This window comes from Neoarius graeffei, chromosome 15 (assembly GCF_027579695.1).
Source record: "Neoarius graeffei isolate fNeoGra1 chromosome 15, fNeoGra1.pri, whole genome shotgun sequence".
Taxonomy (NCBI): Eukaryota; Metazoa; Chordata; class Actinopteri; order Siluriformes; family Ariidae; genus Neoarius; species Neoarius graeffei.
Window position 1 is genome coordinate 46,914,774 of NC_083583.1, and position 14,337 is coordinate 46,929,110.

Here is a 14,337-nt window from a genome sequence, read left to right on the forward strand (position 1 = left end):
GTGGTCCAAGGAAGGACAACCGGTGAACCAGTGACTGGGACATGGGCGTCGAAGGCTCATTGATTCACATGGGGCACAGAAGAGCTACTGTAACACAAACTACTGAAAAAGTTAATGCTGGCTAAAACAGAAAGGGGTCAGCATTAACTTTTACAGCAGTTTGTGCTACAGTAGCTCTTCTATGGGATTGGATCATATGGGCTAGCCTTCGTTCCCCATTCACTTCACCTGCCAGTGGTCATAATATTATGGCTGATTGGTGTGTGTGTGTGTGTGTGTGTGTGTGTGTGTGTGTGTGTGTGTGTGTGTGTGTGTGTATATATGTAGATATATGGACAATAAGCATGACTGTAATTTAAGGCTGCAGTTCTCCATTTACTACAGGACTGATATAATGCTGTGGTCAAGATCAAGTGGAAACTAAGAAGTTTTCAATATGGTTGCAACCATAGTATATAAGACACACTGTGTTTTTTACAATTTTTAAACAGGCTTGTTAGGGTTTATCAGCAATATGCTTTTAAGATTAGTAAATATAAGAGGATAGTTGACAAAAAAATTGATAAAACTGCCATTTTTCATCTATCTAGCTAGCTAGCTACATTGTACTATAGTCTACATCTACTGTAATTTTTTTTTAAATAATTTAAGCTCCACAAGAAAACCTTGTGAAACCTCATCACAAAAATGAACTTCTGAAGTATACAACACTATGTCTAGATACCAGGGCTTTGAACCAGAATTTTTTTCCTATTGGTTCGTTCCGAACAGAAACGGAATTTTAACGTTTCCGGTTTTGGGTTCCACCATTAAATAGACGGTCCCGAACCGGTTAGAACAAAAAAATTTCGTTCCCGGAACGGTTAATTACGTTCCCTGTCAGCGGTTTAACAAATGGCTATAAAATTATGTCTCTGTCTCATCCAGCTTAAGCCAAATGTAGGCTAATTCTATTACAACCTTCATTAAATAAGACAAGAAATAATTCAAAACAATTATTATTTCAAATGTTGGCGATTTGGATTCTCAGTATGTCTTCCCATCTACACAAACAGAAAAAGTGCCAAAAATGAAAGATAATTCGTTTAGTGTGTTACCAAAGGCTAGTCAGGCCCTATAGAGGGCTACCGCATGACGTCACCGCGCCGCGAGATTTCGGTTAGGCGCCATATTGGAAGACCAAGTACACATCTATGCAAGTACATACATTCATAAAACAAACTACATCTGAAATGTAGCCAGGGCCGGTTCTGCCCTAATCTGGACCCGGGTGCAACATCACGCAACCCCCCCCACCCCACCCCACCCCACCCCCCCAAAAAAACAGTCTAAATCAGGACAACCATCACATAACTATAACTATAAACATTTTATATCAACTATTTTAACTAAATGGGCTATAATAAATAAGCCTGCAGGCAGCCACGGCGGACTGCCTCAGAAAAGTAACCATTCAATGACACCAACTGAAAGCCTGCAGCCACGGCGGCTGCCTCAGAAAAGTAACCATTTGTCCTACCTTAAAACTTGTTTTGCATTTTCTGCCTCCTTTTTTGTATTTTCAACCCTCCGTTTATTTTCTTTCCTTTTCTGAAAACCCGATTTGTGTCCAGACATTTTGTTCTGCTACCAACGAACTAACTCGTCAGGTCTCGTCTCTCGAGCCCGCGATGATTCCCGTGGGAAGGGCAACAATTGATACATTATTACAAACAGCCAATAGGGAGGTTGCATCGTTCAGGCTCTTCTTTGCTCAGACACTCAGTAATGGAGATGTGATAGTAGTCCACCTTCCTGCTCTCTCCATTCAGTCAGCGAACGTCACACAGGAAGTGAACCCCAGCGGGTCATAGAAACTTGCGCAGGAGAAGAATGACTTTTTTATTTGTAGGCTACGGAAACTTTGAGGAACGAAATAAAAACCGGTATTAACCAGTTACCATTATTTTTAATAAGCGTTTCTGTTCCGGAACATGAAAAATAATAAAGTTTCTGGTTTCGTTTCTGTTCCATGTGAAATAGAAAAAGTTCCCGGTTTTCGTTTTCGTTCCTTGAACCGGTTCAAAGCCCTGCTAGATACATCAGAGGGATTTTGTAAACAAAAGATTTAAGATGGTGGACATGGCCACCATCACCAAAATTTTTTTTTTGGGGGGGGGGGAAGAGTGGGGTGGCACGGTGGTGTAGTGGTTAGCGCTGTCGCCTCACAGCAAGAAGGTCCGAGTTCGAGCCCCGGGGCCGGCGAGGGCCTTTCTGTGTGGAGTTTGCATGTTCTCCCCGTGTCCGCGTGGGTTTCCTCCGGGTGCTCCGGTTTCCCCCACAGTCCAAAGACATGCAGGTTAGGTTAACTGGTGACTCTAAATTGACCGTAGGTGTGAATGTGAGTGTGAATGGTTGTCTGTGTCTATGTGTCAGCCCTGTGATGACCTGGCGACTTGTCCAGGGTGTACCCCGCCTTTCGCCCGTAGTCAGCTGGGATAGGCTCCAGCTTGCCTGCGACCCTGTAGAACAGGATAAAGCGGCTAGAGATAATGAGATGAGAAAAAAAGAGTAGTAGTTGAAGAAAAGAATACATTGCCAACTGTTAAAAATAGGAGAGACTCTGTTCTGCTTTGGGTTGTCATTAGGTTAATAAACTTTAACCCTTAGTTGTCATTAAGTCATTACACAGCAAATCGTAAAGCTTTTAACATTTTAGCTTTTGTCACTACATTCATACGCATTGCTGCTACCTTCACAGAACCTTCCTGTAACAGCTGAGGGCATTGAACATCTGCTAAATATAATAGTTGTTTCGAAACAATGATAACTATTTAAAAAAAATACACAATTCCTCTCCTATTACTTTTACATTCCCACTTTGTTTTTCACTTCCTCTTTCAGTGAATTAGTTAGGTGTGTTCAGTTACGGTGTTTCTGTTTTTTCTCAACCAGTGCATATATTACTTGTAAACATATTGGAAGTGGCAACAAGGTAGTCAGGCCAGAGCTCAGAAGGGCGAGTGAACAACCAGGATGGAAAACAGAGTGCTTATTTGAGATTTTTTTCCCGAGGGTTTCAAGCGGGCAGCACGGTGGTGTAGTGGTTAGCACTGTCGTCTCACAGCAAGAAGGTTCTGGGTTCGAGCCCAGTGGCCGACAGGGGCCTTTCCGTGTGGAGTTTGCATGTTCTCCCCGTGTCTGCGTGGGTTTCCTCCGGTTTCTCCCACAGTCCAAAGACATGCAGGTTAAGTTAATTGGTGGCTCTAAATTGACCGTAGTTGTGAATGTGAGTGTGAATGGTTGTTTGTCTCTATGTGTCAGCCCTGCGATGATCTAGTGACTTGTCCAGGGTGTACCCCGCCTCTTGCCCATAGCTGACTGTGACCCTGCACAGGATAAGCGGCTACAGATAATGGATGGATTTCAGGGGGAAGTTCATAAGTAATCCATAACTATGTGTGATTCAGTTGCGTTATGCACATATTGTTGAAATTGGTATTCAAAATTTAGATGTGAGACATTTCTTCTTGGCGGCACGGTGGTGTAGTGGTTAGCGCTGTCGCCTCACACCAAGAAGGTCCGGGTTCGAGCCCCGTGGCTGGCAAGGGCCTTTCTGTGTGGAGTTTGCATGTTCTCCCCGTGTCCGCGTGGGTTTCCTCCGGGTGCTCCGGTTTCCCCCACAGTCCAAAGACATGCAGGTTAGGTTAACTGGTGACTCTAAAATTGACCGTAGGTGTGAATGTGAGTGTGAATGGTTGTCTGTGTCTGTGTCAGCCCTGTGATGACCTGGCGACTTGTCCAGGGTGTACCCCGCCTTTCGCCCATAGTCAGCTGGGATAGGCTCCAGCTTGCCTGCGACCCTGTAGAACAGGATAAAGCGGCTAGAGATAATGAGATGAGATGAGACATTTCTTCTTGCTGAATGTTGACTTGAGAGAGGAGCCATGTAAGTAAGTCCAGTGCCATGATCTGAGAGTTTGAGATAATCAGGCGCAACATACTGACATTGCCATCACATGAATGATCAAATTCATATTTTGGCCTTTATACATAAAATAAAAATGATATGCCAATTGTTGCCAATATTTAATTCCAAAATATGACATTAACTGCATTATTGCTTTAAATTCCACAAAAAAAGGTTTTAATAAAGTTTTTGAATATTATTAATAGAAAAGAATGCCACAGGCAAGTAGTGGTGTTACTAATCAGAGTCATGTTGAGGTTGTTATCAAAGGGATTTTTGTAGCAGGACGGGGAAAAAGAGGAGACATCAAAAGACGTTCTGGATGAGTTGTTCCCCAACGATGAAGAGGCAAATCAATCAGGAAGTAAGAAGTTTCTATCATCTTGCCTCTTGCTATAAATAAGCACTTTTGACATCTTTGAAGTGAAGAAAGAAGTGTTTCTCAGATTCATTTCTGAAGAAGGAAGTGTGTCTCATTGGAATTATGACTTTTGTCTGTGTGTACAACAGTGTGGCAAGCGAACAGAGTGGCAATGGCGGCGGCCCAGCAGGGGGGCTATGAGGTCCCTGAACGCCTCAGAATTCTCCATAACCTTGTGATACAGTACGCCAACCAAGGCCGCTTTGAAGTGGCCGTGCCACTGTGTAAACAGGCTCTGGAGGACCTGGAGAGGACTCTGGGTCACGATCACCCCGATGTAGCTACCATGCTAAACATCCTCGCTCTTGTATACAGGCCAGTCCTCATTTAAAGAGTTACTATCCAAACATATCATGATCATGGATCAAAAACTCTCAGGTTTTGTGTGTTCATTACTTAACAGTGAATGTCCTAATCACACAGACTTCAATTTAGATTTTATTGCAATTCAGTTGTATTGTATTGGGCACCAAAGAATATGAATATCTTAGTTTTGACACTGTGGGGACATTTGTTGGTCCTTGCAAGGAAAACTGCTTTTTAAACTGCAGCAAATAAATAAATAAATAAATAAATAAATAAATAATATTTGTTGTTACTCTGGTTAAAGTTAGGGTTAGACTGAGGGTGTAGGCATAGAATTAATAAGCTGCATGAATAAAAGGAAATCTGTAAACTAATTATTGTCATTGGAAAATGTGAAATCTAATGATTAATACAGCTAATTGATTGATTAATAATTAAATCAACGGATGGACCTCACAAGGGTAGTAAGACAAACACGTGTGAGAGAGAGATAGTAGAAAGTAATATCACCTTGTAGTTTCATTTCACCTTTTTAGGTTTTCTGCTTAATTCCTACAGGCCTGGGATTTTTTTTAAACGCTTTTATTTTTCCTTATTACTTTTAGGTTAAAAATGACCTGACCATAATTTCTGTTATATACATCAAGGCATATCCTTCTTGCATCTGGAGCTGTTTGTTTTACAGATGATTAATATACATAAATATTACATTTTTATCACATTATATTATTATAGTATCAGTCCACTCACTCCTCTGTAGTTAATATAGGTGATTTACAGGAACAAATACCAATTAAGTGACAAATTCATAAGTGCAAAATTGCCATTAACAAAAACACTCACATTGCAGTTCTAAAATGACTTGATAAAATGTAAAGCATTAGCTTCATCTTTAACATAACTATTTTTTTTCCATTAGAGAAGCACAAATTAGTTTTCAGGATTGTTACCTTTTAGGAAAAATGTAAAACGTTAAGCAAGGATATAATTTTTAATTATAAGGCTGCATTGATCCCTTTTCAGATTATTACCTTATACAATATAAGACTACGTTGACTATGTTGCATAATAACAGATGCAGTGAAGCTAATTTGAGTTGTTACTGTCCTCTTTGTGCTACAGGGGCCAGAATAATTTCAAAGAAGCAGCCCATCTCCTGTATGATGCTGTAAGTATCAGAGAGAAGACTCTGGGTGAAGAGCATCCATCGGTGAGTTCCAGCACACACACGTTTGTCTCACTATCCTTGTGAGGAACTTCCATTGACATAATTATTATTGCAATTAATTAATGCTCTGCTTGCAACTAAACCTAACCTTAAAGCAAAAACGCAGAGCCATGGCCTCACTTTCGTTTATAAATGCCTTGAGACCTCAAGAATGGCACAGGAATAGTTTTAAGCGTTAACAATAAATCTAATATAGTAATTTTTACGATTAAAGTGATTTATGTAGGTAGCGGTCTGAGTGAACGACCTTGACGTCCGTAACGTCACAGCAGGAAGTCTATCGGTCTCATCGCCATTTCCGCTATACTAAAACACAGAGCTGACTGCAACTCCGATCCTCCATTTTGAGCTAATTTATTGCCATGTCACATAGATGTGCCAGCAACACGACAGAAGGTGGATTTATGTTGCATTCATGGCCCAAGAATGTTCAAACTGCAAAGATTTGGACGCGTTTTGCGAGAAGTTCACGGGCACATTGGGCACCTATGAAGTGGTCTCTCCTCTGCTCTGCACATTTTACTGAGGACTTGTACGAAACCTCTGATCTGTTGAGGAGCGTTGGCTATAAGCCCGTATTGAAAGAGGGTGCAGTATCAACAATTAAAGAAAAAGAAAACTCCAAAAAAAGGAAAGTATTTATTTTATTTATTTAAAAAGCAAAGTTTAGTTGCACCAGTCCTCCCAGAGTGAGCTGAGGGTTGTTGCTAAAACCCGGGACGGAACGGGACGTGACATATTGCTCGGGCAGTGATCTCCCCGCGGTTGTTGCTAAAACTGGTAACATTCCGGGTTTTAGTAACTGCCTGAGCCGAGCAGTAATGGCGGAGTACTCAGTATGGACAAAATAGAGAATGAGTGGACCAGCTGTTTTATTTCTGCGCTGGATATTGCTACCATCTCACCCTTACGTGGAAGAAGCGAATGAACGGAGAACTGAATGAACAACTGAAAGTCAGATTGTTTCAAAACAATCGGCCACAAGATCGGCCTTCAAGAAGCCAGAACACAGACGGGTAAGCTCCGACTCTCGTTTGGATATAAAACAGCAAAAACACGTTATTTACCTGCATTTAGATTAATACACGTAACTTGTATTGTGTGTTTAAGTTACCGGTATAAGATTTTTTAATTTGCTTCAGAATGGGATTGTCTCAGCTCATCTGATTATTTAATTAGCCTTTTACGTTTTATCAGTGAAAATGCATGCATGTACATGTATGTTGCATAAGTTATAACACCTATCCTGTTTTAATGAGAGTCAACCCACAATCAGTGACGTCAAATCAGTCTTAGTTGAGCAAGTCAGTAACGGTATTTCTTACTTTCACCATAAATTTTTATTGATCTGACTTTGGTCTATAGCTGTCAAAGGCCTCGGCCTTAAAACCGGTTACTACTGTGACGTCACGCGCTCAGGGCTGGCTGGCTCAGCGGGGCAGTTCCAATGCCAACTTGCGGTCGATTTTAACTCTCAAAAATATATTTTTTTTAATTCCCATTTATGCAGCATACAAGAGTCAAGGATGGAGATACTATCCACTCAGAAATTTATTTTAAAATAAAGGTTCTGCGTATCTGCTTTAACCTCAGTAATGAAAAGGAAACTTTTTGGCTCTTATGTATGTATGTATGTATGTATGTATGTATGTATGTATGTATGTATGTATGTTTGTTTTTAAAAACACAACAACAGCAATTTCCTTGTGGGGACCATTCAAATGTCCCCACAAGATTGAAATTGTCAGATTTTACTATCATTGTGGGGACATTTGGTCCTCAGTAGTATATAAAAACAGAGAGAGAGAGAGAGAGAGAGAGAGAGAGAGAGAGAACTAGAGTATAAAAAGAAAAGGGGAACTGGAATAGTTTCATTGACATGTCAACTCCATACCATGGTCAGGCTTCATTAGTCCCAATCAGTCTGACAGTGAACTCTCACTGTTCTCCATACAGTGGTTACTATTTTAAGTGTTGTGTCACCTGCAGGTGGCTGCTACGCTGAATAATCTTGCAGTGCTGCATGGGAAGATGGGGAAGTACGTGGAGGCTGAGCCGCTGTGTAAAAGAGCTCTGGAACTGAGAGAGAAGGTATCCTACATTATTACTTTCAAAAATTCACCTCCTGATATATTTTTTAAATAATTATTTATATATAGAATAATTGTACCTTTTTTTAATAACAGGAAATACCATGATCATAACAACGACTCCTTAATCAAACCTTAGGCCCAACATGCTTAAAAAATGAGAGGAGATTTGATGTAAGAAGCTTGCACTTTTGTAACTGACCTGTTCTCTCCACTTCTTTTCTTTCTATGGCCATTAAAGACTGGTAACAGTCCACTTTGAAAAGCCCAGTATGTCCTCAAGTCATATTTGACTGACATATTTCAAAAACAACAAAAAACTGTTTCTATAACATTTCCATTTGCACAATGTGATGAGAACTCGTAGGATTGGGACTAAACAGCTGTATGGCCCTAAGAAAACCATTTGTTAGTGAGGCTCATCGGAATAAAAGGCTTCAATTTGCTCAGAAGAATAAAGATTGGACTCTGGAGCAATGGAAAACGGTCATGTGGTCTGATAAGTGCAGATTTAGCCTATTCCTGAGTGAAGGGTGTGTCGGGGTAAGAAGGGAAGTGCGCGAAGCGATGCACCCATCATGCATAGTGGCCACCGTACAAGCCTCTGGAAGCAGTGTTATGATCTGGGGTTGTTTCAGTTGGTTAGGTCGAGACTCAACAATGTTATGGGGCAATAAAATAAAGTCAGATGATGACCTGAATGTACTGAATGACCAGGTTATCACATCAATTGATTTTTTTTCCACCCTGATGGCACAGGCATAAAATTAAGGCTCAGATTGTGAAATATGGTTGCCAAGTGTCACCGGGCCCATTTCGTGGACGAAATGCATTTCATCCATCAGAGAATGCATTTCGTCCATCACGGAATGCATTTCGTCCATCACAAAATGCATTTCGTCCATCACGGAATGCATTTCGTCCATCACAGAATGCATTTCGTCCATCATGGAATGCATTTCGTCCATCACGGAATGCATTTCGTCCCACGAAATGCATTCCGTGATGGACGAAATGCATTCCGTGATGGACGAAATGCATTCCGTGATGGACAAAATGCATTCCGTGATGGACAAAATGCATTCCGTGATGGACGAAATGCATTCCGTGATGGACGAAATGCATTTTGTGATGGACGAAATGCATTCTGTGGTGGACGAAATGCATTCTGTGGTGGACGAAATGCATTCCGTGGGACGAAATGCATTCTGTGATGGACGAAATGCATTTCGTCCACGAAATGGGCCCGGTGACACTTGGCACCCCATAGTGAAAGAGTGGTTCAGGAAGCATGAGGAATCATTTTCACACATGAATTGGCCACCACAGAGTCCCGACCTTAACCCCACTGAAAGTCTTTGGGACATGCTGGAGAAGATTTTATAGAGTTGTTCAACTCTCCTATCGTCAAGACAAAATCTCAGTGAAAAATTAATGCAACACTGGACAGAAATAAATGTTGTGATGTTGTAAAAGTTTGTTGAAACAATGACATGGTGAATGCATGCTGTAATCAAAGCTAAAGGTGGTCCACTGAAATATTAGTGTGCTAGGGTTTTTTTTTTTTTGGGCTGGGCAATGCAGGCCCGCCGACGGGGGGGGGGATGACAAATGGGTATGTTGTCCCCAGGAATGGGGGGGGGGGGGGGGGGGGGGGGCAGAACTGGGCTCTCATGAAGTTGCGATTATTTTATTTCATTTCAAAATGTGTTGATTTGGGGGAGAAATGTGCTATATTTGCATTCAATAAATGATTTCTAGATCTTTTGCCTTTATTGTCTTTGAAAAAGGTGTCAAGAACGCCCTACCACCCCAATGCAAAAATGGTTTGGTCTGACTCTTTCAGCCCGTCCCTTCTGTGCGTGTGTGTGTGTGAGAGAGAGAGCGAGCAGCCCCTCCCCCAACCCGTGCGCTGCGAGCAGAGTGTCACAGGATTTTCTCAGTGCGCTCCCTCCAAACAACGGGGATTTACATGAAAACAGAAGGAGATATTCACAAAATTCTTTCATAGTGAGTGCCACAAGGCTCTCCTGAACACACTGATGTAATTTTTTGTCTGTAGTGTAAAAAATGAGGTCACTAGAGCGAGTTAAAGACAAGTGACTTTTCTGCCAAGTTTATAATGGCAGTCTATGTGGCTGCGCGGCTGTCCTCTCCTCACTTTCAGGCTTCTCATTCAAAAACTGCAAGTCCTATCGTGTAGGTAGACACATTGTGTGAATCAGGACAAGTGTGGCTACTACTTTTGAGAAAATTATGTGTGTGGAGTGAAAATTGGGGCTGAAAACACAGTTTAAATGAGAAAGTTTGAGCTATTTTTCCAAGCTCTCTACACTCTGCTCCACTGGTGTGTAACGCAATAGACACCCATTATAAAGGCGGATTTTCTCAGGCTTTATAAGGGGGAGGGGAGCATGGCGAGGGCGGGCGGGTTTCTTTTCAAAATATGGCTTGCGGGAACCGTTATTCCAAAATCTCATACCCCACCTTTAAGGGGAAAAAAACGACATCGTTCGATCATAGCGCTTCGACAATCAGCATGCGTGCCATTTGCCAACATGCACAAGTCAGGAGCACAGAAGAGAAAAAGAGAGGAAGAAACCAAGAGACTCAGGGGCTCACTGCATAAATATTTTTAATAAGATTGGGATGATGCAGCAGGTACTAGCAAAGGCAGTGGGGCAGCTGAGCCAGGTAAGACACAGCCAACTTTTTCCAGCCCCGTAAAGTAACCCCAACCAAGGCACACGCGACACGCAATTCATGTTACAAACGAGGGGAGAGCAAGTCACACTGAACACCATATCAAACGCACAGGGCATTGAATCATTTCATAACCACAACGGCTTAATAACATTGTGTTTCATATATCTGATTGAAGCTAAGAATATTCACATTAGCCCGCAATCATATCCCGCCGTTTCTCGAGCGGTGTGTTCTTCTCTGCTTTTCACACTGGACAGTACACACGCACAGTATACTATAGTGTGTATACATATATACATTATATATAGATGGATAGTACAGTGGTAACACTCACTGACTACGACGCAGGAGATCAGGGTTCGAATCCCGGTCGGGGCAAAACATCATCCAGTAAGGGTTCTTAGGCAAAAACCCCTCATGATATATCAGCCTACCTCAGGAATGAGTGAAGACATAACTGATAGAGTCATACCGGCTCAGACGTCGCCCAGGTCAACAAGGTCTGCGTCAGTTGCTAGGGAACCAGGGCAAACTGATGAGAAATGGGCTGGAACAAGTCATCGATGGACGAGGACAGAAAATACGGATTTGCTGGAATGCTACTATACAAGCAATCCCAGAGAGAGGGGATACATGCAGCGAATGTGGGACCATTGGATACTTCGAAACCCACAATCAAGGCTAACAAAGAAACAGCTATTAGCCCAGTGTTCCAACATCCATAATCGAAATCACAACTAGAGATTAATGAAATACAACAACGGGGAGCCAGGTAGACAGGTCAGCGGGGAGATGTCATCATCCCCACAACCAGAGATTGGGTACCAAGCCCCAACACCTAACAGCCTCAACACAAGAGCTGCTGACCTGAGAAGGAAGATCGTGACCCAACTGGAAACCTGGAGCCCCCGACGAATACCGAAGCTGAGTTGCCAAGTATCTTCAGAAGATCTACTAGTAGATGTGAATGCTGCTCTGAAGACAATCTCCACAAGAACCATCACTGAGACCAACAAGCTGATACACAGTACAGCAACAGTAATCATGGAGATGCTTGGACACAAGGTGGGCTCGGGACATAACAAAGAGTATCCACCATGGAAGAGACGATTAGAGGCCAAGATAAAGGCTGCATGGAGAGAAGTTAGCCAGCTAGCTGAACTACAGAAAGGGAACATGGTGAATAAAGGGGCACCCAGGAAGTACAACTCACTCTCCATACCAGAGGCACTCGAAACTGCCAAACAGCGACTAACAGCTCTGGCCACCCGGTTGAAGAGATACACCAAGGAGGGAGAGGCCAGGAGAATAAACAAGCTGTTCTCCACTGAACCAGCCAAGGTGTACTCTCAGTGGCAGGGGAACAACAACCGGTCAGACCCACCAAGAGCTGAGGTGGAAAAATACTGGAAAGGCATATGGGAAAGAAAGGCATCACACAACACCGATGCCCAATGGTTAGTGGACCTAAGAGCTGACCACAGCAACCTCCCAGAACAAGAACCAGTAACCATCTCAATGGCAGACGTCCAAGAAAGAGTGTCAAAGATGAAGAGCTGGACAGCACCAGGCCCCGATATGATCCATACGTACTGGCTGAAGAAGCTAACTGCACTCCATGAACGCCTAGCAGCACAGATGAACCAGCTGCTGAGGGATGGAACCCACCCAGAATGGCTAACCCAAGGCAGGACAGTCCTAATCATGAAGGACCCCCAGAAGGGACCCATCCCATCCAACTACCGGCCAATTACCTGTCTCTGCACAACATGGAAGGCCCTGTCAGGCATCATTGCGGCAAAAATGAGTAAGCATGTGGCTCAATACATGAGCGAGGCACAGAAAGGAATTGGCAGTAACACCAGAGGAGCCAAGCACCAGCTACTGGTCGATAGAACAGTCGCCCGAGACTGTAAGAAGAGACGGACCAACCTGTGCACTGCCTGGATTGACTACAAGAAAGCCTACGACTCAATGCCACACACATGGATACTGGAATGTCTGGAACTGTATAAGATCAACAGGAACCTAAGGACCTTCATCCAGAACTCAATAGAAATGTGGAAGACAACCCTAGAGGCCAACTCAAAACCCATTGCCCAAGTCAACATCAAGTGCGGCATATACCAAGGAGATGCGCTATCACCACTGCTGTTCTGCATAGGCCTGAACCCCCTCAGTCGGATCATCACGAAGAGCGGCTACGGGTACCGATTCCGTAGTGGGGCAACAATCAGCCACCTGCTCTACATGGATGACATCAAGCTGTATGCCAGGAACGAGCGAGAAATAGACTCGCTGATCCACACCACCCGGATCTACAGCGATGACATAGGGATGTCATTCGGATTGGACAAGTGTGGCCGGATGGTCTCAAAGAGAGGCAAGATCATCCGGACTGAGGGGATTGACCTACCAGAGGGCAACATAGGTGATATCCAAGACAGCTACAAGTACCTTGGCATTCCACAGGCTAATGGAAACCATGAAGAGGCCACAAGGAAGTCAACCACAGCCAAATACCTCCAGAGAGTAAGGCAGGTCCTGAAAAGTCAGCTGAATGGTAAGAACAAGGTCCGAGCCATCAACATGTACGCACTACCAGTCATCAGATACCCCGCTGGTATCATAAACTGGCCAAAGGAGGAGATAGAAGCCACAGATATCAAGACTAGAAAGCTCCTCACCATGAATGGAGGGTTCCACCCCAAGTCCAGCACCCTGAGACTATACACTAAGCGGAAAGAGGGAGGCCAAGGGCTAGTGAGCGTCAAGACCACGGTCCAGGATGAAACATCGAAAATCCGAGAATACATCAGAAAGATGGCCCCAAAGGATGAACTGCTAAGTGAATGTCTCAGGCAGCAGAACCCTGATGAGAGTGCAGAGAAGGAGGAGGAACAGACAACCTGGAGAGACAAACCCCTACATGGCATGTACCACCGTCAGATAGAGGAAGTGGCTGATATCAAGAAATCCTACCAGTGGCTGGATAATGCAGGACTGACAGACAGCACAGAGGCACTAATCATGGCAGCACAAGAACAGGCCATAAGCACAAGAGCCATAGAGGCCAGGATCTACCAGAGTAGATCAGACCCAAGATGCAGACTGTGCAAAGAAGCCCCTGAAACAGTCCAGCACATAGTAGCAGGGTGTAAGATGCTAGCTGGATCAGCGTACATGGAGAGGCACAACCAAGTGGCTGGGATAGTATACAGGAACATCTGCAACCAGTATGGAATAGAAGTACCCAAGTCCCAATGGGCCATACCACAGAAGGTGGCTGAGAACAACAGGGCCAAGGTTCTGTGGGACTTCAGCTTCCAGACTGACAAACAGATCCTGGCTAACCAACCGGACATAGTGGTGGTGGACAAAGAGCAGAAGAGGGTGGTGGTGATAGATGTGGCGATCCCAGCTGACGCCAACATCAAGAAGAAGGAACATGAGAAACTTGAGAAGTATCAAGGGTTGAAAGAGCAGCTGGAATGGATGTGGAAGGTCAAGGGTTGCGTGGTCCCCGTGGTAGTGGGGGCACTTGGGGCAGTAACCCCCAAACTGGGAGAGTGGCTCCAGCAAATCCCAGGAACAACATCTGAAGCCTCAGTCCAGAAGAGTGCAGTACTAGGAACAT

General features: G+C 43.6%; 1 protein-coding gene across 3 annotated transcripts in view; it reads left to right on the top strand.

Annotated features, from left to right (window-relative positions):
- LOC132899527 (kinesin light chain 1-like) overlaps positions 1-14,337 on the top strand; it is a 60,969-nt gene that overhangs the window by 19,049 nt on the left and 27,583 nt on the right. For 2 of the 3 annotated variants that reach the window (XM_060941493.1, XM_060941494.1), the window contains exons 4-7: positions 4,232-4,313; positions 4,460-4,685; positions 5,799-5,886; positions 7,894-7,995. In XM_060941493.1, coding sequence (XP_060797476.1) covers positions 4,232-4,313; positions 4,460-4,685; positions 5,799-5,886; positions 7,894-7,995 — 498 coding nt within the window. The remainder of the gene's footprint in view (positions 1-4,231; positions 4,314-4,459; positions 4,686-5,798; positions 5,887-7,893; positions 7,996-14,337) is intronic. The other variant, XM_060941495.1, reaches the window with a different exon arrangement.